The sequence below is a fragment of the Neodiprion virginianus genome, chromosome 2 (assembly GCF_021901495.1).
Source record: "Neodiprion virginianus isolate iyNeoVirg1 chromosome 2, iyNeoVirg1.1, whole genome shotgun sequence".
NCBI classification, from domain to species: domain Eukaryota; kingdom Metazoa; phylum Arthropoda; class Insecta; order Hymenoptera; family Diprionidae; genus Neodiprion; species Neodiprion virginianus.
In genome coordinates, this window is record NC_060878.1 from 25,254,473 (window position 1) to 25,279,826 (window position 25,354).

The window sequence follows — 25,354 nt, forward strand, 5'->3', positions numbered from 1 at the left end:
GTACTCATTTATTTATTAACTTATTTATTAATCAACTATAATTTATTTGCAGATTTTTTGTGCGTTTTTTTTTTTTTTTTTTTTTTTTATAGCGAGTTTCAAACAGACTTTGAACAGTTTTTGCGGACGTGTTTTTCATACGTGCTGCGAAGAGGTATATGAGTTTTCCTTTTTGTTTTTTTTTTGTTTTTTGTTTTTTTTTTGTTTTTTCTTTTTTCCACTACAAATGTATACAAACAAAGGCGATTTTCATGCCCCTGGAGCTAGTTTCGTGTTTTCCGTTATTTGAAACAATTATGACAGACGGGTTTATAATAACATACTCACAGCGCGCATGCCGGCGACAAACCGACGGGAAATCGAGCAAGCAAGTGCGCACAGCGTATATCATAATTCAGTTGCATAAATATTGAATGTTTTTTTTTTCTTTCATTTCGTTTCATTCCATCTCAATTCATTTCATTGCTGCTCCCTCTCTCTCTCTCTCTCTCTCTCTCTGTCTCTCTCTCTCTCTTTCTTTTTCTTTTACGCTTTATCGAAGCACATATCATATTATATGTATAGTTTGATAAGCGTGGTAAAAATGATCAACCGATAGGTACATGATTTACGGCAGAACTATATCCTTCAAATAGAAAATTCCAAAATATATGATATATCTGTAATATGCTCCGTTATTTCCTCGTTAAAAGGTATACAATAGCGTGTACTAGATATAATCAGAGCGCGTAGGATAGATATAGAAAAATATAAATGTTGCCGGTTATTATTTATTTATTTTTTTGTTTGTTTGTTTTTTTTTTTTTTTGTTTTTTTTTTTTTGCGTTTTTTGTATTCCTTTTTTGTCTGTGTAAAAAAGCTAATATCCGTATCGACCGTAATCAATTACATTATTTAACGCTAACTATTGTATAAGACGTACATGTTTGTCTATATATTTATATTTTATATATTGATATAACGTACGTTTGCCTATATATATATATATACACACGCAAACACACGTATATCAATATATAAGTATATTTATACATTTATTTATAAGAGAGGACATTTAGGTAAAAAGATATTGCCTTTCACATATACGTTGTCAATAATCGCGTATGCGACGTCTATAATATATTTAATTCAATGCTATATATGTACTGAACATGTATTTAGCGGTGGTCGTAAAACAGATTATTCACCCTTCGAAAATTCACAAGTTTTTCGTAGAAACTTTGGAAGAAATAAATTAAAATATCGTAAATCGTTCCAACGTTTCGTTTCAAATTTCGAGAATTTCTAGCCATGTTTCTATTTTCTATTTGTTTCTTCCTTTCACGAAATAATTCAAGTCAAACTGTTGAAAATCTCTGCAACAAGGGTTTCAATGCTGCAAAGGAATAAATATTGGATTCAAGATGAATTTTTACCGTTTGTATCATCAATCTTACGTCACAAGTTTTGCTTTTGGTTGATCGTGAACCATGAATGTCGCTTTTTAATAAACAATATAAATCGGAGGATTTTGATTAAGCATCGATTTGAGAATTTTTCCTTCATATTCTCAACAAAATTGTTTCAGCAAAACTTTTTCTTTCCTTCTCTTTGAAGTGTGAAATATATCGTACAGTTTCAACAATTCGTAGGGTAATTATTTCCTCACTTCCTAACCGGGGGGGGGGGTAATAATTTTTTCATGTCACTTGGAAAAATAAACTTAGAAAAGAGAAAAAACATCAAGATATAAAAATTTCACCGCGATTGACGCTGTCCTATATACATACTTATGTGTCTGTTACCGTGCGTACGTGACTATGTACATACATATATACACACGTATAAATTTTTAAAACTCGAAGTGTTCGCTACCAATTCCCGCAGCTGCCGAAACTACATCGCCGCGGGTTAGGCAATAAACTCGAATTCCTCGGTAAGAAAGACTGTGCTTTTTTTTTCTTCTTTTTTTTTTATCCTTTACCGTGTATTTTTTATCCGTCTCGAAATAAAAATGAAAAAGTAAAAATACCAAATAAAAACAAAAAGTAACATTCGCGGCGTTATAACCTCGAGGTTGAAACATCGTAGCATTCTATAAGGTAGAAATAAATCAATGAAACGAGTGTTCGAAAAATCCACGAACGTTCGCAACATCAATCCCATCCATCCGTGCTCGCACGGTTTTTTCACAATGAAAATGAATATACCGTAAAAGAAAGGAAGCGAAATCACATGCGTGCATCTCTCTCTCTCTCTCTCTCTCTCTCTCTCTCTCTATGCGGTACGTGTGTTTGTTAAGATAAGTAATATTCGAAATAAACCTTTTCCGCCGCCTAGCGACACGCCGCGAAGTTTCTCCTCAGCTGTCTGAGCTTTGACCTGAGGAGATCCTGCCGACTTTTTAGGTCCGAGACAGCGTCCGTATTTGTACGGTTCGTCTCGGTAAGCTTATTACAGTACACCGCGGCCTGGCGAAGGATCACAACCTTCGGCGCCTTCTCCTTCATCTGTACCTCCGGCACCAGGACTCTTAGATCCTCGAAGGCGTTCCTCAGTTCTATTCTCCTCTGGCGCTCCATGTTGTTGTGAAGGCTTCGCTTCTCCGTGTCGGGTTCGTCGTCGGAACTGCTCCGGGAAACCGTGCTGCTCGAGGCCTGCGATTTTCCTGATCCTCCACCGACTCGTTCCGAAAATCGCATGTGATGATGCTCGTTAACTTCGGCAACGTTTTTCGCACCGTCGATTGTATCCCCGATTCTGTCGCAGTTATCAAATCTGTCGACCTGCATGCTTTTCGAACTTCCGCTGCTGCTGCTGCTGCTGCTGCTGCCACTTCCGGGCTTTCCCCGCTTTTGATACGATTTGTGCCTCGGTCTTTTTGCCGGTCTTGACTCCGTTTGGGCCGAACGTTTTCGCGGAGGGTTGGAAGGTGGCCGACCTCGTGGCCGAGGTGGTGATTTATCCTTCAAAGCCGATGTGACAGTTTTTTGGAGGTGCTGTTTATCCGCCGCGCTTGGATTTGTTGGCAACGAGGCAGGCCTGCACGGTTTGTCAAACGTCACTACGTCGATCTCTTCTTCTGGAAAGAAAATTCAATAGTAGAAAAGAATTATTCCCCGCTTACGGCGTTTTTAGAAAATTTTTGCATCGTTTCATGTAAAATGTTCTCCGGCAGGTCCGACAAAAAATATCTACTCGATTTGATCATTTTGTAATACATCACCAAGCAAATAAGGAACGATTAGGAATTATATGTTGATATGACAATTCGAATGTTAAAATTACAAAAATTTTTCTCACACTTACTAACGGAAATGTAACAAATAATACAAATACAAAGTGAACCTGCCGGGACATTATTTTTAGTTCATTTTTTTCAACAGTCTACGGGTCGACAGAAATTTCGGTGTTTCGTTTAAAAGCAAGTTTCATGGGAAAGCGAAAAGAAATTCTCAAGCCGCTTTAAATTTTTCGAAAAATTATCATCAATTTTCGATCATATTTTGTGGAAATACGTTTCCAACATTCATTTTGCGACACATTTCAAATCGACTGTTTATTTATCAGTTTGTATATTTTCTATAACATCAAAAGTAACAATTACATCGAGTATAAAAATTCGAAATTTTCAATATTTTACTGCTCTTTTATACCGTCAGAACTCTTAGCGCCGTAGACTTGTTACGATGATATAATTGTTCAATTAAATTTTCATCGCACACAAAAGGCAAATTTGCATGTAACATAAAAAAAAAAAAAAATCATTCAAAAATTCAGGGGGGCTTACATTGTACTGAAACCGTGAAATCACCTTCAACTCCTTGAGACGGTTTAATATTTTCAAAAATATTTCTAAGATATGCATATTCGGAGAGATATTTGCATACGAACTCGTATATTATCGTCTCGCAGCGCTGGGTTCAAGTTTTCGAAATTAAGTGAATCGTCAATATTGAAAGACAAAGTTCGCTCCGTGACCGAACGATCTTCACGTTCGAGTACACAAATTATACCACCTATACATGCGCATGCATATACGTGTCCATGTAATAGAAAATGCACGGATTATTCTATGGGGGTAATTTGCCTCGTGTGATTCACCGAGCAGACACTGCATATTGTAAATTAATGTCTCGCAATTCAACAACAATAAGTCAATGTGAGATGAGTAATTTAAACACCCACGACATTACACGACGAATAAAGGAGGAACGATTAGGGTATTTAAATTGCTTTAATAAACACGATCTTAACTATCTCTACGTAGTTCCAAAGGAATGTCGTTCGTACTAGTCCAGTAGAGATAGGCGTTCAAATGGAAATAATTAGGGGGTTATTGGAAGTCTAAATCTCGATTTTCGGGAAAATCCCGCCATTGCGTTCGCCGTCATCTCGATTTAAAGTTCGATTTTTTCGTTTTTCCGAAATAACTCGTTAATTTACAACTTTAGAGCAAAAATGGTCAAATCCAAAGTTGTTGGAAATTCAATTTCCCACAAGTTTGGTCATTATCATTTTTACGCTAGGATAGATATTCGCAGAGTTATGCTATCAAGATTATCAAAAAAAAAAAATCGTAATGGGTGGAATTTTATTTCCTTCAACTTCGGTTCTCACACTTTTTTTAATCCACGATCAATATTTTCGAATTTATATATATATATATTTCTCTGCAAATATTGATCCCAGCGTAAAAATGATAATGACCAAACTTATGGGAAATTGAATTTCCAACAACTTTGGATTCTACCATTTTTGCTCTAAAGTTATAAATTAACGAGTTATTTCAGAAAAACGAAAAAATTGAACTTGTAAATCAAGATGACGGCGAACGCAATGGTGGGATTTTCCCGAAAATCGAGATTTAGACTTCCAACCACCCCCCCCCCCAACGAATTTAAAAAAAAAAAAAAAAAAAAACGCTCCCCCTGATTATTTCTATTTAAGGCTATTTTTATGTTTATCTCGACTGGACTGTACGTCAATTTCACAGACATGTGTCGGTATGCGGATTGTCGACCAAGAGAGTGGACGCAACTCTCTTATACGCCGAGGTGACAACGCGGGTGAAAATAACTCGACTTATCGCTCTCCCTACTTTACACACGTGGGGATGAGCATATAGATAAAAGATAGAGACGGATAATGCGCAGAGTTCGTACTTTCATAATGGAAATGTACAACTTCAGGGCACGGACACATACTTGAGAAACAATAACCAACGTGCAGGGAAGTTTCCAAGGAAGAATTCATTCGGACATTCCACACTGAGAGAAATTTTTATTTAGCTCAGTCCTTGACTATTTTCATTTTTTATCACAATCGAAATATATTGTTCTAGGTATAAAATGAAAATTAGTTTTCCAGTGTCCGATACTATTCTTTCTCATTACGATCACTGTTGCTATATCTTCTTGCAACTGTTGCAAAAATTTAATGCTTGTGCGAGAAGAAATTGACGTTGAAGCCTTATTCGACTAAAAAAGTAGAGTAAACCGAACAAACTTCGAATTGAGTGGTTGGTCATTTTTCTTTGGTGTCAAGGAGAGATTCATTTAATAAAATTACAATTCCATCGATATCAGTTTCAATTTTCAAACGTTTATTTGTAATTACCCATTCGCTTGTTTTTCTTTTTTACAACCGGTCGAACTCTTGTGGATAAGATTTTCAAAGAAAAAAGTCATCAAACGCGTGTACGAAATTATTCTTGTGAAGGATAATTTTTAACGAGGCTGAAGTTAGCAAGAATAATGTAATTAATGTTGAATTCAGAAAATCAGAATTTCTTCATTCCGTATTAACAGTTCCCTAAATCTCAAGTAATCCTAAAATTGCAAAATGAAGACTTTATCCAAATCTGCGTCGTTGCAATAATCGTTACAAGCCTCGCAGCCTGATAATTTCCGTCACTTATAGGTATGAAAAAGCGTATACATAAACGAGGCTTGAAAGAAAAATTCCCCACAAATCGAAATACTCTGTGGATCTTCGCTCCGCGTCGCAAATCAAATATACATAATATGCGCGATGTTTCGACCAAGTTCTCGCGAATTTTCAGCACACGTTTTTAACCTTGACGCTGCTGGTTAGGGCCAGTCACAGTTATTTGCATGGCGTGTACGAACAGCCGCGGTTACGCGTTCGGCTTGCTCGCTTTGTGACGTAGTCGATACCAACTTATTCATGAGTGATTTTATCATTCAATGAAACGATCCCTTTCCATTTTTCATTGAAAATAAACTCCACTTTGCTATTCAAAGAAAATATCTTCGTTGAATATTATTACTATAATTTTTTCCATTTTTTATTCTTTTTTTTTACCCCTATTCAAAACCAGGGTGGCCACAAATTTGTCGGGAAAAAAAATTCCGAGACATTCCCCCTGTTCTGGTAAGTTACCAAAACCAAAATCATTCAGTTCATCAACTATAATTATATTCGGTTCAAATTCGATTCGAATTGAAAAAAAAAATATAGATTACGAAAAAAGTCAGTTCAGGCAAATTTGTTTTTTTCGGCGATAAAAGTAAACTTGTTACACTGAGATAAATTTTTAGTTCCGGTTACCGCTCGGTTCTTAAATGTTTTCATTTTTTACCACAATCGGAATATATAGTTCTCCGTAGAAAATGAAAATTAGTTTTTTAGCTGTTGCTGGAAACTCTGGTATCCGTTACTATTCTTTTTCATTACGATCACTGTTTCTATATTTTCTTGCAACTGTTGCGAAAATTTAACGCTTGTGCAAGAATAAATTGACGTTAAAGCCTTGTTTAACTAAAAGAAAAGTAGAGTAAGCCTCACAAACCGATTTTGCGTTGCAATTACCAAAAAAAAAGATCGACAGTAATTCCAACAATATTTAAACAATTTTTTTTAACGATACCTGTTTTACTCAATTTTTCTAGTCACCGTGACAAATGAAATTTTTCTCAGTGTACCTCAAAAAATCATCTCTAATTCCTGTGGCAGAAAATAGTGATGTGTTCAGTTTTTCTTTCCATAGCCAAATTAAAAATCCCCTGACAGATCTAGGGTTTCCAGATGTTTGACCATCTCGACAACAGTTTGATCAATCAAACAGCAATATCGGCAAAGAATCGGGTTTCTCTAAACTTTCGCTTGTAAAAAACTACAAAGTAGCCGAGTTGTCGACGTCGTATTCTCAGCGAGGCTGATATCATCACGCTCAGAGTTTTCCAAATATTTTAAAACGTCACGTATTATTCTTACTATTACCCCACAATTTAAAGTTTAATTTGTCCACAGCGCGTGTATAAAATTTTCTGCTACCCTCGAATTTTACTCATCGCAAACAGTCGATTTCTTCAGGTAAGTACTTTTGATACTTCGATGCCAAGTATTACAAACCACGCGAAAGACGAAGCGATATTCATTGACGAACAACAACTCGAGATAGAACCGCTGTAGTTTTACTTTTTACGACTGTTTCGTTTGATATTCATGAAATTCTGTTCACAAACTTACACTATTATATGAATGAATAATATGCTCTTTGCACGCGTAGCTTCAATTAACTGGCAGAATAGGGTGGGAACAATATTTTCCTATTTTTGCAACTAGCCTTAGTTAGCGAAACGGTAAATAACCGAGGAGACGGTTGAAAAGACGGTAAATATTGATATTTTTCCCCAAGTTCGTTGAATTTCGTTGACGTATTCAATTTGCTAATTCGCCAAATACGCTTTGCTCGTTATACATCGTACGGCGACTCGTTTGAAAAACAGTGAAACTTCGCGTATTATTCGATGAAAAATGAAAATTTAACTAAAAATCTATCCCTTAATTATCAGACACGTTACATATTACATATGGTTGCGGATACGCAGCGGATGCTTTTAAAACGTAACGTGTACGTAAGTGCGAGTGATTGAATTCTCATCGACGACACGTGAGAAAAATTCTAAATGAGAAAAAAACCGAGCCTATAACCGCTGTGTGTATGCGTGTTTATATTCGTGTACGTAATACCATTTATTTCGTAACTTGCACTCGTTGACCGTCATCTTGCAGGAAAGCCTGTAGCAAGTCGTCACGATCTCAACGAAGCAAAAAAAAATTCCAAACCCAATGAAATTTTGGATAATTGACGTTAGAAAAATGAAATTGCGTTATTACAACGTCTCGGTAGCAGCATGTTGTTATTTTTTTAATTGTACGAAATCTTTCAAGAACGAAAAATTGACAGAATTCGTTGAATACTCATAGCGGTTATCCGTCAACGGAATCCACACCGTGATACTAAACCACACGGCCTTGGACTTAATTCACTTATGTATTAGTATATCACCGGGTGACACAGGCGATAAAACGACGTTATTTCGACCAACCGAAACGTAGTTAATAAAGAGAAACCTTCTTTTATCAATGAGGCTAAAAAATTGGCAACAGTACACGATGATCAATTTTTTTATTTTTTTCAAACTTTCAAAGCAAAATTAACCCAAAAACATTACAATCGAATGACAAACAAAAAAAAAAAAATTCAATCATTCTAAACATATCAATTATAAAACCTCTTCTCAAAACTTTAATACCTCATTATTACCTTGTATTATCAAAATTTACCCGAACCATTTTCATCGCACGTAATGGAAAGAAAAAAAAAGTGAAAAAAAGTAAAAAAAAAAAGACACCGTTTAATTCAGCAAAGTCAACAATCTTTGGCAAAAAAAAAATAGAAAAAAAACAAAAAAATGATTAATCATTAATGATTTTTACAAAAGATCTCCAACAATCATTCTATCCGCCTAATTAAATTTCCGATTCAAAGCGGCCACCGTTCATTTTTTTTTAAATATAACGACAGCCAACCGAATATCGCATGCCAGCCAGACGATTCGCCGTGCAGGAATTTCCCATATATGCGTGCGCCGCCGGTGTATATAGACACGCGTAAATCGACTAGGCGTCCCCCCCCCCCCCCCTCCTGCCGCCGATAGAACGGCACGTGTACAAAGGCTGAACAGTGACCGACGGAGGCGTAACGCCGTGACCTTGCTGTTGGGTCACTGGCCTTCGCGGTAACGTGAACCTCGTGTTGGGGTAGGCGTCTAGTCGCGTCGCTATCTTATCGACCGAGTCCACTGCCGCCAACATCCGCCACCCACCACCCTCGACCTCACCCTTGGCTCTGTCGCAAAACCTGACTGTGAAATCGACCTCGCCCCGAACGGGATTCGGATAATAATAACGATATTACGATACATCGATTACGGATTGTCGCGATTAACCTTTCGCCGGAAAACGTGGACGATATCGTTCATTCCAGGTTCCTCATTTATCGGTGTCTCGGGAATTTTTCATTGTTTAACGGTTTTTACTAATCGTGCGTACTTGTTCGACTCTTGCAGAGAAAGAAGATCCTTGAAACTGGGTGTACAACGGTCGTTGATTTGAAAAATGGGATCTGGGTAAATTTCAACATTCAAAATGGCCGATTTAAGATGAGCTAACAGGATCAATTTTTACATTTTCATTCCGCCATATTGGATCCGCCATCTTGAGGTTTTAAATTCTGACGTCGGATTAGTTTTCCTTAATGTATTGCGACATGTGTATTGGTAGTTCGTTAATTTAGTCGAGAGTCGTGATCTTGCTCTTTTTGTACGCGGTGGAAATCGAGAATGTCTTGAAGCCTTTTGGTTTTTCATTTCACTTAATTTCAAAGAATTTTTGGTAAAATATCACCTCAGACGGATAGTCAACAAACGATCGATCGTTAAACGGAACGAACGTTCGTTACAAAAATTACCAAGCGTAAGTTACGTACGCGCGATTTATCTCTCCACGTCAATTTGAACATCGCCGTAATATTTAATGAAATACAAAAAAAAAAAAAACGTCAATTTGAACATGTCATCATCGCCGTCCCTGTTTCGACTCGTTATATCCCCCTCATCCCAGTCATCCGTAACTTACGTTTCAATAATAATTACAAGCGACTTACTTGTTGAAACATTCGTAATAATTACAATCTCGGCAAAATACATTAACGCGCATTCGCATACATACTATGTATAACTGTTGCATTCTACGATTGAGCGAATGTCGGAATTGAAGGAGACTTCCTTTGATTGGTCCGTGGCAAATGAAAGTAGCATCGACACCGCAGGCCTGCGGTAAGATATCATCATCGACAAGATGTATCGTACACACGGCAGGGGCGGGGGGGGAGGGAGGATGAGGGGTCGGTGGCCGTTTACGTGACGCACAGGAAAATACTTGTTACTCGCATCACTTAGCAAGCTCAATCATATATGTATATAAGTTTCAGCGGCAACAGGATCGATATTTCGTTATCAAAGTCCTTTTTTTATATATATATATATACATGTATCTCATTTGCCAATCCAACGATAAGTTGGATCACGATTATCTTTGATTTATTCATATTTTTCTCATCTGCGAAAAATTTGATTACACGGATAAAAACTGTGTAAACGTTGTGGATTCGAACGTAAAATCGATGTGTAACGTGATACCTTTACGAAATGAAAAATAAAAAAAAAATAAATAATTACAAACCAAATTATTCCAATGAGAACAAGAAAAATAAGCTACAAAAATGTTTCAATCGATTCTCGTTATAAATTTGTAAAATGAACCGAAATAACCCATTATCAGGTCCATCTTCTTCGCTTCCTATCCGTAACGCAGGAAGGAATTGAACGAGAGACGAGGAGTAGACGATAAAACGCGGTAGAATAAAAAGGAAAAGTTATAAGTGGGCAGACGGGTAAACGGGACGGGTAAATCCACCCAGGGACATGTGTGAATACAGGTGCTCGTCTATGTGGGTACTTGAAAATCGAAAATTATAGCCCGTGGTTAAGCGGATGTGTACGCACAACCATTCAAGCCTCCTACCGCCGCGGTTAATAGTATACGCATAATATCTACACACTGGGTTTCCACGACGAGCCGACTGCCGCAGACTTTTAAATGCCCGAACGAGACGGTGACGACGTGTCGCGTCTTCCTTGTACATGCCTACCATCGTTGATTCACGGACGTGATATCAACGTTCGCCAGGTACAATGTGCGCGTTTGTAGTCAGCGAACCGAGGAATAAAAAGAGCGAGAGGCATGGCAAAGAAGCGGAGGAGAGTTGAGAGTGTTGGGCGGCCTTGGTGAGGACAACGAATCAGGCGGGACGGGAATATCCTAACATTTTTCTACCACGATTGGAATTTTTTTACGATTTTCAACGTGAAATACTGAAGTTCAATATTTTCAGACATTTCGAAACCTAATTTCAATCGCAGAGAATTATGGGGAAAGTCTGTAAATATCTTACACTGACAACGAGAGAAATTTTCAGTTCCGGTTACCGCTCGGTTCTTGACTGTTTTCATTTTATACCGTAATCGAAAAATGTAGTTCTGAGTGGAAAATGAAAATTAGTTTTATAGCTGTTACCGGAAAGTCTAGTATCCGTTACTTTTCTTTCTCATTACGATCGCTGTTGCGAAAATTTAACGCTCGTGCAAGAATAAATTGACGTTAAAGCCTTGTTTAACTAAAAAAAAAAAGTAGAGTAAACCGAACAAACTGATTTTGCGTCGCAATTATCAAAAAAGGATCGACGATAGCGCAAAATGGTTACGCGTACCACGTTTTTCGTAATTCCAACAATATTTTTTTTTTTATATTCCATGGAAAATCTTCCTTTTTTTCCATTTTCAGGTAAACTGAAAAACCGAATTGCGCGACTAAAAGGGTTAATATATACATAACGGTGGTTTTTCATGTAATTAAAAAAGTTTCGATCGACGGAATTGCGTTTTATACAACATTCGAATATCTGGATTGTTTGAAAAATTTTAATGATTCAAAATTTATACACAAATCTCGACGGAAAATTTAACGAAATTGATTTATTACATCATTTGCTCATTTTTGAGATCACACAGATTGCTGGATAGGCATTTGTTAGCTTCCACATTAACGCTGGAAGAGTAAACACGAAAACATAAAAAGGCTTTTAGACATTCTCGGTGTCCTCCGCGTACAAAGAGCAAGATTACGACTCGACTAAATTAAGAACTAAAATATACATATTACAATACCTTACAGGAAAGTCGTTGGGGTAGGAATTATGGTGTCGATGGCGATATGCGGTCAATCCCCCCCCCCCCCAAAAAAAACGGTCAAAAGCAATAAAAAAAATATCGATCTCTCAAAATATTTAAATCCTACATCGCTATTTCAAATCGAACGTAGATAAAACAACATCGAAATCGGCGTTAAAAAATAGTTCCGATAGCTGTATCTCTACACTTACGTAAAGGAGCAATTATCAGATTTTATAACATTGCAAACACACAACGACTGGATATGTACCCGATGTACCCACGTCTTAGAGAGGGTAAAAAAAAAAAAGAAAGAAGAAGCAAAAGAAAAAGACAAGTCTTGTAGTTGGAAAGAAACGATAATATAAAAAAAACTAAGAAAAAAAATTCAAAATACCATTCTCAACGGTAAGAAAAATGATAAATGCTACGAAACGGACCGAAAGAAAAAAAAGAAAGAAAAAATCCGACTATAGATGAAATCAGCAGACGTAAGCTCGAAGTATGTATCATCGGCATTCGGACGTGCAATTATTAATAATCTGAGAATAAAAAAAAAAAAAAACAACACTTGTACAGAAAAATCTGAGACAGAGTCTGGAGTTGAGAAAAAAAAAAATGAATGAAAAAAAAATTGGTAATCAGGGCATCGAACTTGTACAGCGCCTGCTCGTAGATCGCATGATTGATATTGATGTTAATATACACATACGTACGAATATTAACATTAATATTAATATGAATAAGGATGAATTTTCGTATTTCAAGACGGGCGTGTCGTGACGAACGATTTCGCGAATATCTTGCAAACTTCAGCAATGGTTGGAGAGGGGGGTGAAGGGGAGGGAAGTAAAAGTAGCAGCAGCAAGAGAAGGAGGAGGAGGAAGAACGCGGCGGCGAAGAGCGAGAGAATCGAAGTAAAGAGAGTCAACGAACTCTCCTCTCCGGTGAATTTAAATGCGGATAGTATGTACCGCTGCAGGGGATCGAGATACACATCCTCGTTCGTTGATTGCGAGTGTGTGTGTGTGTGTGTGTGTGTGCAGATCTGGAAGAGGAGAAACGAGAGACGTACGATTCGAGCGGGGCGAAGGAAGAACTGCTCTTGGTACTTTGGCCGCGAGGGGAGTGTATTATACCGGGACAATCTCTTGAAACTATACATACAATGCGCATGCGCCAAATAATTCAATCTCATTGGTCGGTGAAATCGCCCCGCGGCGATGTTTTCGAATAAAGCCAATTTTCAAAGAGCATTAGCATCAACTTTCCGAGTCACTATCTCGACTGTTTGAAATTCTAACCTTAAAAATTCGTATGAACTACATCGACGCCAGAAACAGGGTTTGACAGCTGAAACTCGGAGTGGCCAGCCTGCCCGTGCAGCCGATAAAACTCGCGCATGCGCATTATATGTATAGTTTCAAGAGATTGTCCCGGTAGGTACATAGTCGCGTTAGATCGTTGGACGATCACAGAATGTATGAAAAGTGGCAGAGGAGGATATAAACGTTATAACCGAGCACCCGGTAACGGTACGTGTAACAAAATGAATACGACATTTCGAACGAACGCGAAAACGAACAACGAACACGGACCTCCGATAATGAGCTTTTAAAATGTCACGTCGTCGTTCGACCGGGTCTCGATCAAACTTCCGGACCGGCGAACGATTCAGGGGTTGACTTGGTGAATTTCGACGTTGCCGTACACGCGTCTCTGATTATTGTCAAAGTTCAATCATTTACTCTTAATGTTTGCCTTGAAATGAATATTTATTGGAGTAACATTTGTAGCGCGTGAGTCGACAATTGTAACTAGATTGTGTTCTGCGATTTTGGGATCGCTGATTGCGAATCTGAGATTCCGATTTCGAAAATTCAAGATGGCGGATTCAATATGACGGAACAAAAATTTCTAATTTTCACGTTTTCGGTGGGAACTTTTTCCCATGACGGTAGAATTCCCAAAAATCTGACGGAAAAATTACGTCTTTGAAGCTTGTGAATTTTCAAACCTTTCTCAAAGACGTTCGCAATTGTTTACAAAAAAAAAAAAAGGAAAGAAAAAAAAAATTAATAAATAAATGGAATTACTTGATTTACGATTTAGAAACTTCAAAGTGGAAGTAATTTTTTTTCTATACTGTTGAAATCGGACACCCTGATTAAACGGTGATTCGGATCTCGAAAGGCGACGGTTACTTGGTGGTTCTTTGTTTTTTCAAAATCAGAAACCGTTCGCAAATTTCTGAAAAAATCATTACAGTGTTTTAGAACTGGAGAGACAATGAAGGAAATCACCGATTACATTCGAGGCGATACATTTTCGTACTAAATTAGTAACAAATTCTGAACTGAAACACGCGATAAATCTGTATGAAAATAAAAAAAATTCGATGAAATAATGTAAAAAACCTTACTTCCACTGCTTATAATTTTCACAATAAATTGGAAAGTTTCCGGGCACGATTTGAAATTTCACAGTACCGATCCGTGTTGTTAAAATAATATTGAGAATTCTTGGTTGAAATAAAAGAAGAAAAAAAAAAAAGAATAAAAAAACAATGTTACGGTCAATTGTTCACTGAGTAAGAATACGTACGCATATTCTTCGAAAATTTATATTCCTCTGTTGTTCGCTAAATTACATAAAACATACTGGTCGATTTTAAACGGAAAAAGAGATTACTCGGTCTCGTTTTTTCCATTCCGTTTTTTTTTTTTCAAGAAAGAAAACTAAAGCAGGATAATCAAGAGGGCGAAAAATACGGGCGACGTGGTCGTCACACGCATCAGTTTCTCTAAAGTGACTATCGGGACACCCGCTGCTCTGTCGCTTTCGTCTGTGCAACTAAAGCACATAAATCTTCCTAATTTACCACAATTCTCGGAAAAAGAAGCACGGCAGCGGTACCCGTATGCAATACGTGCATACATGCAGAAGCTGGAGGTTTCCCACAGATCTTACGCATACGCTCGACGACTGACGATTCACGTATTACGTATACGTGCACATGTGTAGAGGTAGAGAGGTGGAGAGGATGGGACAATTTTTTCACCCAAGTTTTTTCAACGTGCCTTTTTTCGGACGTTTCTATTCAAGATAGATTCGATATGGGAAAAATATGGTACGATGAAAAGTGGAATACATTTCATTCGTAAATATGTATACCGGGACAATCCGTTGACACTTGAAAATCAACCGCGCATGCGCTAAAAAATTCAATCTCAAGACGCAGGCGTGCCAACCTACGCAAAATGTGTACGTTTGAATTTTTCAAGAGCACCGGCATTAAATTCCGACCGTTCTTCGAAGAATCGACTTTCCGACTCGGTAACAAATGCTTCCCCAAACCTTCTCCGAGTCACTGCCTCAATCATTTGAGATTCTAACCTAGAAAATTCGTGTCAACTAAATCGCCGCCGGAAACGGTTTGACGGCTGAAAACTCGGGATTGGCCAGCCTGCGCGAACAGCCGATAAAACTCGCGCATGCGCGGTTGATTTTCAAGTTTCAAGAAATTTTCCCGGTGTGTATTTGTATCGAGTATTTCGTTCGGTTCGCTAAGCATTTGCGATTACGAAATTAATTGTGAAAGAAAAACTGTTGAGTAAATATCAATTTCAAAGTAAACAAGACGACAGAGCAGAACGGACGTTACAGGTATGAGATACTTTAGAATTTCAGTTGAAATACTATCTTGTTACGTTAAAATGAAAAAAAAATATAAAAAATGAATAACTACAGATTTCTTTTATTGAAAAACTTTTCGTCGTTTATTTGTTCTTGACAATCCGACCCAACAGAGGAATGCAAAAATAGACAACGGAGTCAAGAAGGGAAAATAAATTCGAATACAACAAGAATGTAACGAATAATCGAAATGATCGGTGTGTTCCGAAGAAAAAAAACTGCATCCCCGATACCGTCAGGGTATTTTTAACCACCCTGTGTAGACGCGTGTCGGAGTTTCATACGAAAGAGTTACGTCGCCCCGCCGCATTCCACGCGATTATCATTTAAACCGAGACTGAGCGCGAAAGAGAGAGAGAGAGAGAGAGAGAGACGAGACGAGAGAGCGAGAGAGCGAGAGAGACGAAAGAGAGAGACGAGCCTCCCACGGCCGTCAACTGGCCATGCTGGTTGGAATTTGGCGGGGACGAATGGTCGGAGGGGCGGAAGGAGGAGGAGGAGGAGGAGGAGGAGGAGGATGAAGGGGTGACGTCATCGGACCCCCTTCCCTGACCTCGATCATTCATTCGCAAATCGAGATATAGGCGCGGATATGTCCTGAGCGTGGGTGGGCGGCTTTATTCTCGCGAAGCGTCGTGTTCAATGGACTTACTTACGCACGGCTGCGCGTACGAGGAAAGAAAAAGGAAGAAGATACCAAGACGAGGAGGAGGATGAATAAGAGTAAGAATAAGAATAAGAATAAGAATAGGAATAGGAATAAGAAGAGGGAGAGAGGAATTAAGAAAATTACCTGCTGGCGTATTTATAAGCGTGTGTACGTATTGTGGCCGCGACGTGTGTTTCCCAATTAGAGCTCCTTTCTTTCCAACTTTTATTCGACTTGTATATCGGTATGACAAATCGTGCTACATTTTACCGCGTGATCGGTACGATATTGCGTTAAGCCAACCAAAGCGTGGAATTTCGTAGCGAGCCAAAATATAAATAAAACGAAGAAGAAGGGAAATCTATCTAATCTGCGGAGTATCGATTGCAAAATGGCGGTATAGTTAAGAGTTGGTACTTGAAACGAGAAATTTTTGACACATCGAACTGCAGGAAAGGAAAAACGACGATTTGAAATTAGTAACGTTAAAATAACAAAACGTAGAGTTGTTGATACATTATTTTTCACCTTCGGAGAAACTTGAAATTTCAAATTGAGTTCACCACGTATGAGCACTGATTTGTTTTATTACGGTTAAGCAAAGTTTATCTGCAATCTAAGGTTCTCGACTTTACAAACCGAGCTGCGAGCAGAGATGAAGGTTTTTTTATGCACGGACCAAAAGCCGTGCGAAGACCGAGACGAAGACAATTTTCAACTGTCTGTAACGAGGTTACATGTTTCCAAAAAATGGTTCAGTGAAAGAGACTCTCGGCTTATTTAAAACAAATCCTCCCGACTTCAAGCATATCGGTTTACCAACATTAATGTCCTCATGGTTAGAACATCTTGTCTTCTCTTCTCTCTTTCTCAACATACATAAAGCTCAGCGTCTCTCCGTAAGTTTGCTTATACCTCTAAAACTACCGAACCCACTTCGATTCCTTTTTTTCCCTGTGGATAGCTACAGAGTCTCGCCAAGTCTTAGGCTATATTTAGTTACAATCGGATCAATCATTTTAGAAGTCTATAAAACGATATTTGCAAGCGAATTCGGAAGCGGATAACACACAGAGTTTTCAATGTCTCGACGAGCTCTACATAGAAAAAAAAAAAAAAAACAAAACGCGAAAGCACGCCATCAGACTATGTCTGATAGTTTTTTCACAAGAAATATTTGAAAATATTCGCGAACGGTGTCGCGACTTGGTGCGCTGGTGGTAAACTAATCGATATTTTCGTAGTCGATAATCAGTAGTATCGATAATTTTACTGCAATATCGATAAGAGTGTATCGAAATCCCAACTGCGAAAGAACAAAGTGAAAATAATTCGATTTATAAAAGCCTGAAATAGCACAATAAAATTCAGCTTTCTACCCCAAGCGTATCGTTGTAGGATAAATTTAATTATCGAGTTGTTGTAATATTCTACTTGGATAATTGTAATAAATTTGCTTTATGGTAAAACGTTGCAGATAATAAGTAATTCTAACATTAAAGCAAGTCCAAATAAATAACTCAAGGTTCATTTTCCAAGTTACAGTATTTATCGATGTTCGGAGCAGCGATATATCGATAATATCGATATCGAAGAGCGCGATACTTATCGATATTTCGGCAAATATCGCGCGACGCTATCTGGCAGGCTTTCGCACATGTTCACCAAGAGACAACGAACCACTCCTCCGATGTTTAAGGAGGGGGAGATCCTGCGGGCGGCTCGGAGAGATCTCGCCGAGAGGATCGACCGCACTTGACATTCAGACTTTGTCTCGTCGCGTCGTTCGGGCGATGAACGCAGCACTGTAATTGCCTCCTCGTCTAGGGGTCATCGCGGACTATCCGGCGAACGGACAACCGGTACCTAATCTACTACCTGCGCTGATAGAATATAGACGTAGTAAAAAAAACACGCGTACATCCGCACCGAAGCCGGCGCCCGCAGGATTGACCGGGTCAAAGTACGTATTTCCGTTCCGAATATAATTCGGGCGAGCGAAATTCGCGGGACTTTTTACCCGGCCCAAAGCCGACGTAGCGACGGAGAGTAAAACTGTGTAAACAAGAGATTCGATTATCCGAATGACGCGCGATAATACACGCGCTAGTTGTTTTTACAGACGCCGGGTGTGTATCTCTTGTACACATGTATCGAGTAATAACAAAACGAGGAAGTAAAATATTATCTCTATACGCTACTTTCCGTTTATCGTACGTATTACACAACTTTCTTTTCTTTTTTGACATTCAACGTCATTTTCATTGGTCCGATAAACGGTTTCGAAATGACGCTCGCAAGTTTCGTCGATCGGAGACTTTTTTACCGTCGCGGAAAAGCTTCGCGATTGTCGCGCTCTCCCTTCGTAATTCAATTTTTCGACGTTCGTGGACAAATTTTTTTCACTCGTATTCGTTTTTGAGTTGGGAGCAAGTCCGACGATACGGATAAGGAAAGGATCTATGAGTAAACTTGGCACAGAATAATCGCCATTTTCTTAATCTTTTGTTATCGTAAATTCGTTAGTTTGCGTGAAATGACACTTGGTGAAAATAATTTGAAGGTTTCTTTTTTTTTTCAAGACATTTTTTTCCAACGCACAACGTTGGACAGACTGCCCAAATTTATACAATGTCCACCTCGAAATTGCCAATCTATATATAATTATGTACCGGATTAATTGGTATCTATTTATTTGATTCGACAGTTCCTCACTTTTCCAGACGTTGCGAGCGAATCTTATTCATCTTTCATACTGTACACGTGATTTTCATTACGGATTCCGCGATCAATCGAAATTCAAGGATACTTTGAACGATTTAAGGGTATGCGTTACTTCTACCTTTTCCTTCTTGTATTAAATTATCATTAAAAAAAGCTCATGTCCCGAAAATGATGAAAAAAATTCGGTGTTTTTTTTCCGTTAGGGGTAATATTCGTGAATTTCGCTACGAAGGAGCGATTCGTTCGTTTACTCAATATTAGGAAGGAAAAAAGAGTGAGTTTGTTCGGTCGGTAAAGGTAGGAGTGCTACATACCCTTAAAGACCAAATCCATGTGGCTAAAGCGGTACGTCGTCCGCCCGATTTTTCATTTTCAAAAAAGTATTGAGAGAAAGAGAGCGTCGCTTACCTGAATCCGAAGGTGTCTGTACTCCTAGGTGTTCGAGCTTTTTACTGCTGGAAGTCTGACTGAGGTAATAGCAGTGATCTCCGAGGGAAACGAGAGACTCTCTATGAGCGAGGCCCTCGGCATTGTGTCCTACACCGTGCGGTGTGTTGCTGGCTGTTTTCTTCGGCTCCTGGTGAACTTCGGTCCTTCGACCAGTCTCTCTGACCCTCAGGTCGCACTTTTTTCCCGGTATCGCGATCCGCCTGACGAGTTGACCGGTGACTTCGCTGACCGGAGCGGCTGCGGCGTCGCCCAAATACTCCGTCAACTTCTCGTTTATGCTTATCGAGTCGTGCCTGAACTGGGGTGGTTCCTGCTCCTCCTCCTGCTCCTCGTCCTCCTCGTCGCTCTCGGACTCGCAGCTCTGCGGCGTTTCGGGCCTTGTCGAGTCCCCGTCGCTCTCGAGGTTCTTAACCGCGGTGCAAGCCGGCGGCTTCCGGTTTATCAGGAGACTTCTGCCCGCCGGAACCTTCTTGCTGCTCATCTGTACGTCTTTCTTCGCCGGGTGGGTCCTGTTGTGCTCCTTGCTGATGCAAAGTCCGGCCCACATGCAGTCGTGGTGCCGAATCTCGCGCGCCTCGAGCCGCGACATCGAAGTCTTCTCGTAGGGCTCGGGCAGCATCGTACCCTCTGTCGTCCCGTAGTACTGCTCGGTTGTAAACGGCTGCGGAAAGTCCAGATCGAACTTCTTCCATATGTCCTCGGAGACGACGGTCGTCGTCTCTAACGGTTCCTCGAGGAGGCCCAATTCCGCACAATCCCAAGTCGGCACCGGCATGTTTCTCGGGTTTTCGTTCTCCAGAGCTGCTGGAAAATTTCATCAACATTAGTTACTTCTGCTGTTTACTCTTTCTCGCTTTTCCACCTTGTCACGTTTTTGTTTCAACCGATTGCCACGCGTTTCTTTCAACCTTTCGCGCTTGTCGCGATTCGTAAAATTTCGTTGGGTGAGCGGAAATCGTCGCTCGAGGTTAAACAAGGACATTAGCATCGAATTATCTTCGGAATTAATCAGGATATTCGAGATGGTCGATAAAATCGTGGATTTTATTCTTAATTCGTACGTTTTTTCTTCTTATACCCATACCAGGCTGAAGCTAGCCGGCCGAATTGGCAGGCAAACGTTCCAATGTTCACTCGAGTAAGACCGTTAAGTCCGAAAATCAACATTCTTCGAAATACCTTAAGCCGCCGATACTTTTCCATCGGGTTCCCAAAATTCCGGATAATCGAACTCGGGTTTGGAAAGGGTTTCTGGCAATCCCCAAATCTTTGGGTAACCCGAAATCTTCCAAGTATCTGAAATTTTCGGGTACCTGAACCGAAAGTAACACATTTTACCCGACCCGGCCCAAAGAATTTCAGTACTCGAACACCCCTACTGGTCGATAATAAAATTACTTCACCACGACGTGCTAATGAAGCAGATACGAAAGAATTCGAGAGTGTATTTTTCGGTGAGCCGCTAGTCTGATTTTTTGAGAATAAAATCTACGGAACTCACGATTCCAGACGACTGCGAAACGGTCCTTCAGATTGTCAGGAATTTCGGAAATGACATAAGCCTGAAATTTTCGATAATCTGTGTTCGCTTTAGAAATCCCGGTATTTTTGGAGGAAGCGAAAACAGTCGTGACCAAAATTTTCAGCCACTTGGGATTTCCGGGTACCCGGAATTTTTGGTAATCCGAAAGTAATCCATTTTACCCGACCCGACCCGACCCGAAGAATTTCAATATCCGCACACCCTTACTTTTCAAGAATTATGAGGATAAAACTGAACTGCATTTTCCTATTTCCCAAAAAGTTTTCCTTGGCTGCCAGCTTCAGCTTTATTATCGCCGTTCTTGTTTTGTGTTGCGTTATTACGGAAAATGAAACATCAATTATACGGATGTTTCAACTAACGATGGGCTTCGGAGAGCCTTGGAACAATTACTCTGACAGACGCGAGAGCTTGTTTCAGAAAGTATATAATTTATGTAAATTAAGAAGAGGGGAGAAAAACTTGACCCATCGACATCACGTTTTTGCAAAGTTATGATATCAATATCGCAATATTTAAAATACGCAAAGTGGAATGAAAAATGTACGCCGTGCGAAACCATCTGTAATCTTTGAAGGTATAAATAAATGTAGTATGAACTTTCAAAAAATCGTATTCGAATTAAAAAAATACGAAAAACCGAGACCTAAGTTATTCTGCGTAAAGGCGGCCGGTGCAAATTGAAGTATTTGAGCTTCATCAAACAACATTTGTATGTTTACTCTCTTGGTCGCTTGTAATCAATGAAAACGTTTTACTTCGAAGGCTGACAAAAGAAAAATGTTGAAAACCATTTGAAAAATTCATTCCTCTGGTTTTTCGGAAGAAAACCTCGGGCACCTTAAAAAACTTAACTAACAAGAAAAATCCTTGAAAATTATGAGCTTTACATACATCGATCGCGTATAACAGATAATTCCTTATTCCTAGTCTGTTATTACTCCGTCAACCTCTCGGAATATTAATAATCCGTTACGGTCTTTTGCGGTTTCCGGACTTTGGTTAATAAGTAAATATATATATACACATATATATGTACAAGTACAGTGAAGTCAAAGAAGGATGCGGATGTGGAGTTTTCTCCACCGAGTGCATTGCGCGTATCAACTAAGAAAGGAAGGGCATACACCTACGGGTGTATACAACATATGAGGTATTCCGTGCCAACTGAGAGGACATTTTCCCTGACCCCCGCCAATTTGCTTCATTATTTTTTATATGATTCTACAACCTAAAAAAAGCCCTAACCATTTTTTTCAGATTTTTCGTCCCAACCGTTCTTTTTTAAAAAATGTTACAAACCCTTTTATGGTCCCTAAAACAAAACGCCATTTTTTATTTTTTTTACAAAAATTAACATAATTTCTAGGTCCCAAAACAAACATTTTGAGCCATAGTTCAGAGTGGAGAATTGATTTTCCGTATTTTTTAAACGTTTTTTTAGAGGAATAATTTTTCTTATTTTGTACGTATACAAAACATATGTTACGTTTGTAACATTTTTTAAAAAAGAACGGTTGGGACGAAAAATCTGTAAAAAATGGTGACGGCTTTTTTTAGGTTTTAGAATCATGTAAAAAATAATGAAGCAAATTGGCGGGGGTCAGGGAAAATGTCCTCTCAGTTGGCATGGAATACCTCGTATACGTGTAACAAAAACCGACACGGTGTTAAAAGACGTTGCTTTTATTATCCTGCGGCGGCATCAGACACGTGCATGTGTCCAAAGAGTTTACACTGCGTGTCTACACACTGACCTCGATAAATTTGAACGAGAAATATAAGCTCCTTGGCGAAGATGCGCCTTCGCGCGGAAAAAAACAATGTTTACACACGTGACTATTCGAGCTCGGAGCTCTTCAACAGCCATTGTAAGTTTCAAAGTTTTCAAAGACGGTCGCCCATTGTACGACTGCATTTCTTACCGTTTAGAGGATGAAAAGAATGAATTATTATATCCTTCGTAACTTTCAACGAAAAGCTAACAATAAGAAAATGCAGAAGAGAAATAAAGATCCCCGTATATTCTTCTAAACTTCAATGGCTTGGTATTTAATTCTGCATTCGCAGATATAAATATACTTTAAATAAGTTGGACAATCTTCGGGTTGCATCAACAGCGTAATACGCGTTACAAATTTTTACGGAAAAATTAACGTTCAAGGGTATAATTGACTAGTATATCGTCAAACGATGCTTGTTTATCTCTTTTATTTTTCCAGCTGTATATTTTCTATGTTTTATTGTCGCTGTCATACGTTATGTCATATTTTCTCTCTCAACTTTACTCTTTATGTAATATTCTAATTTTAACTGCCACGCTTCGATTCCCGAGCTCGAAAATTATCCGTATTTCCGTATTTTTAATTCAACCAATTTCACAGATCGTTCGTCGCCGGTTGTTTCAACCTTCCTATCGTTAACATAAACAACAAGAAAAGAAGAATGCCACGAGTGGGATGAAGTTGAAAAAAAAATTACGACGGTACATCGCGTCGATAAGTAAACCAAGGATGAAAATAAAGAATCGGTCGGAAAGAAACCTCTACGGCGCAAACAATGAAGTGCATAAAAAAAGGTTAAGTCGGCCACACAATCGGCAATGGTAAGCGTATACGGGTCGGCCTGAAGTCGCCGAGTTTCAATGTCAAAATTTTATTTATCGGGGCAACATGTGTCGGAGGTCTTTAAAGTCGCGGCACGACGTTCCGCAATGGGTTGGGAATAGAAAAAAATAGCAACAACAATGATGATAAAAACGTGCCCGAATATATTTAAATACAAGATATTATAGAAAACGAGTTTGGTTATTTTTGATAAATTATTTTTAGACGCGTGTAGCACCGGCGTGCATTTTCGGTTCTTGTTCTCCAATTTCTATCAAAATATTTTAATAATCGGTGATAGAGTACTAATTTTACCGTCACTCTTATCAGACCAACATCAACGAAAATCTTCTCTGTGTATTTTTTCGGAATTGGTATTAAATAATCCCAGTTCGGTAATAATCTTTAGCAAGACAAAAATTATATCAGAAATGATACACGTATTCGGCACAAGATCGAAATAAAGAGATATATAAAAAGAAAAGTTAGTTTTCCAAACTGTATTGTTTCCTCGGAAAGAGGTGAGCTTGCAAATTGATTAGATATACCCGTACGAGTTCTGAAAAAGTTTGAAAAGAAAGATGGCGAAAATTGGCGGAAAAAAAACAACAACAACAACAACAACAACAAACAAAAACAACAACAGTACGGGGGATGGAAAAAAGAAACAATCGAGTTTATCTTTCTGACAATTATCATAACTAATCGCAACTATGTCGTAAATTGTTGCACTGCAGGAATAGAATTCGTATCGCGGCGAATCGACGATCCGATCAGCGGGGATATAATCACGTTGAAGTTGGTAACATTATCGTAAAAAACTGTTACTTTTCAATTTTGGAACTGTTTCAAATTGATTAAACCGTAACGAAACAAAACATACTTATATATTGCAATCCTGGTTACTCAAAAAAAATCATTGTAAAAATAAGAAAATAAGTGATTTTTATCTCGAACGTCTCGTTACGATAACGTAACCGAACTTCAGCTTCGTGAATACCGGATGCCGGTTGCCCGAGCGATTCGGGATTCTGTTGAACCGCCGACGATCGTTGGTTTATGAATAAATTGCGAATCGCATCGTCGGCGGTCGCTTTCAATTCGCGGAAGAATCTACTCGCGCAGTTTTCGAGAACCGAACCGCGGCCGCGACGAATGACGATGAGGGGGGGGGATCGAGAGGCCCCGACATCGCACGCGACGTTTTTCAAAGTATAAATTGGCGCGAGCGGCGATCGACTTTGACCGAATACGCGAACCGAAGTCGCCGCCTGGCGATTAATCTCGCTGCCGATCGTCGAATATTTACAATCGCGTACATGAATGGGTGATATTTCTTATTAATCTCCGGTATACAACCACCGCCTACTCCTGGGACGAATCGCCCGGTTAATCGATTTGAGAATTGGAAAAAGCCTCGTAGACTCGTCGCTACTCATTCACGTTTTACGCGTGCATGTATATGGATAGACGAACGAAGGGCGGGAAGAAACGGGGACGGAGAAGGAAAGAGATCGATGAGAGAGAGAGACAGAGAGAGAGAGAGAGAGATGGGGAGAGAGAGAGAGGTTGCGTTGGGTTAAATATTGTACGAACCTTGTTATGG

At 39.1% G+C, this 25,354-nt stretch overlaps 1 protein-coding gene across 1 annotated transcript; it reads right to left on the reverse strand.

Annotated features, from left to right (window-relative positions):
- On the reverse strand, positions 1 to 24,911 carry LOC124297562 (myc protein). The gene is made up of 3 exons (XM_046748725.1): positions 24,749 to 24,911; positions 19,558 to 20,400; positions 1 to 3,061 (listed from the first exon to the last, which is right to left on the reverse strand). The coding sequence occupies exons 2-3, from the start codon at positions 20,372 to 20,374 to the stop codon at positions 2,316 to 2,318; spliced, it is 1,563 nt and encodes a 520-aa protein (XP_046604681.1). The 5' UTR covers positions 20,375 to 20,400; positions 24,749 to 24,911; the 3' UTR covers positions 1 to 2,315.
- Between the last annotated feature and the right edge of the window lie 443 nt (positions 24,912 to 25,354).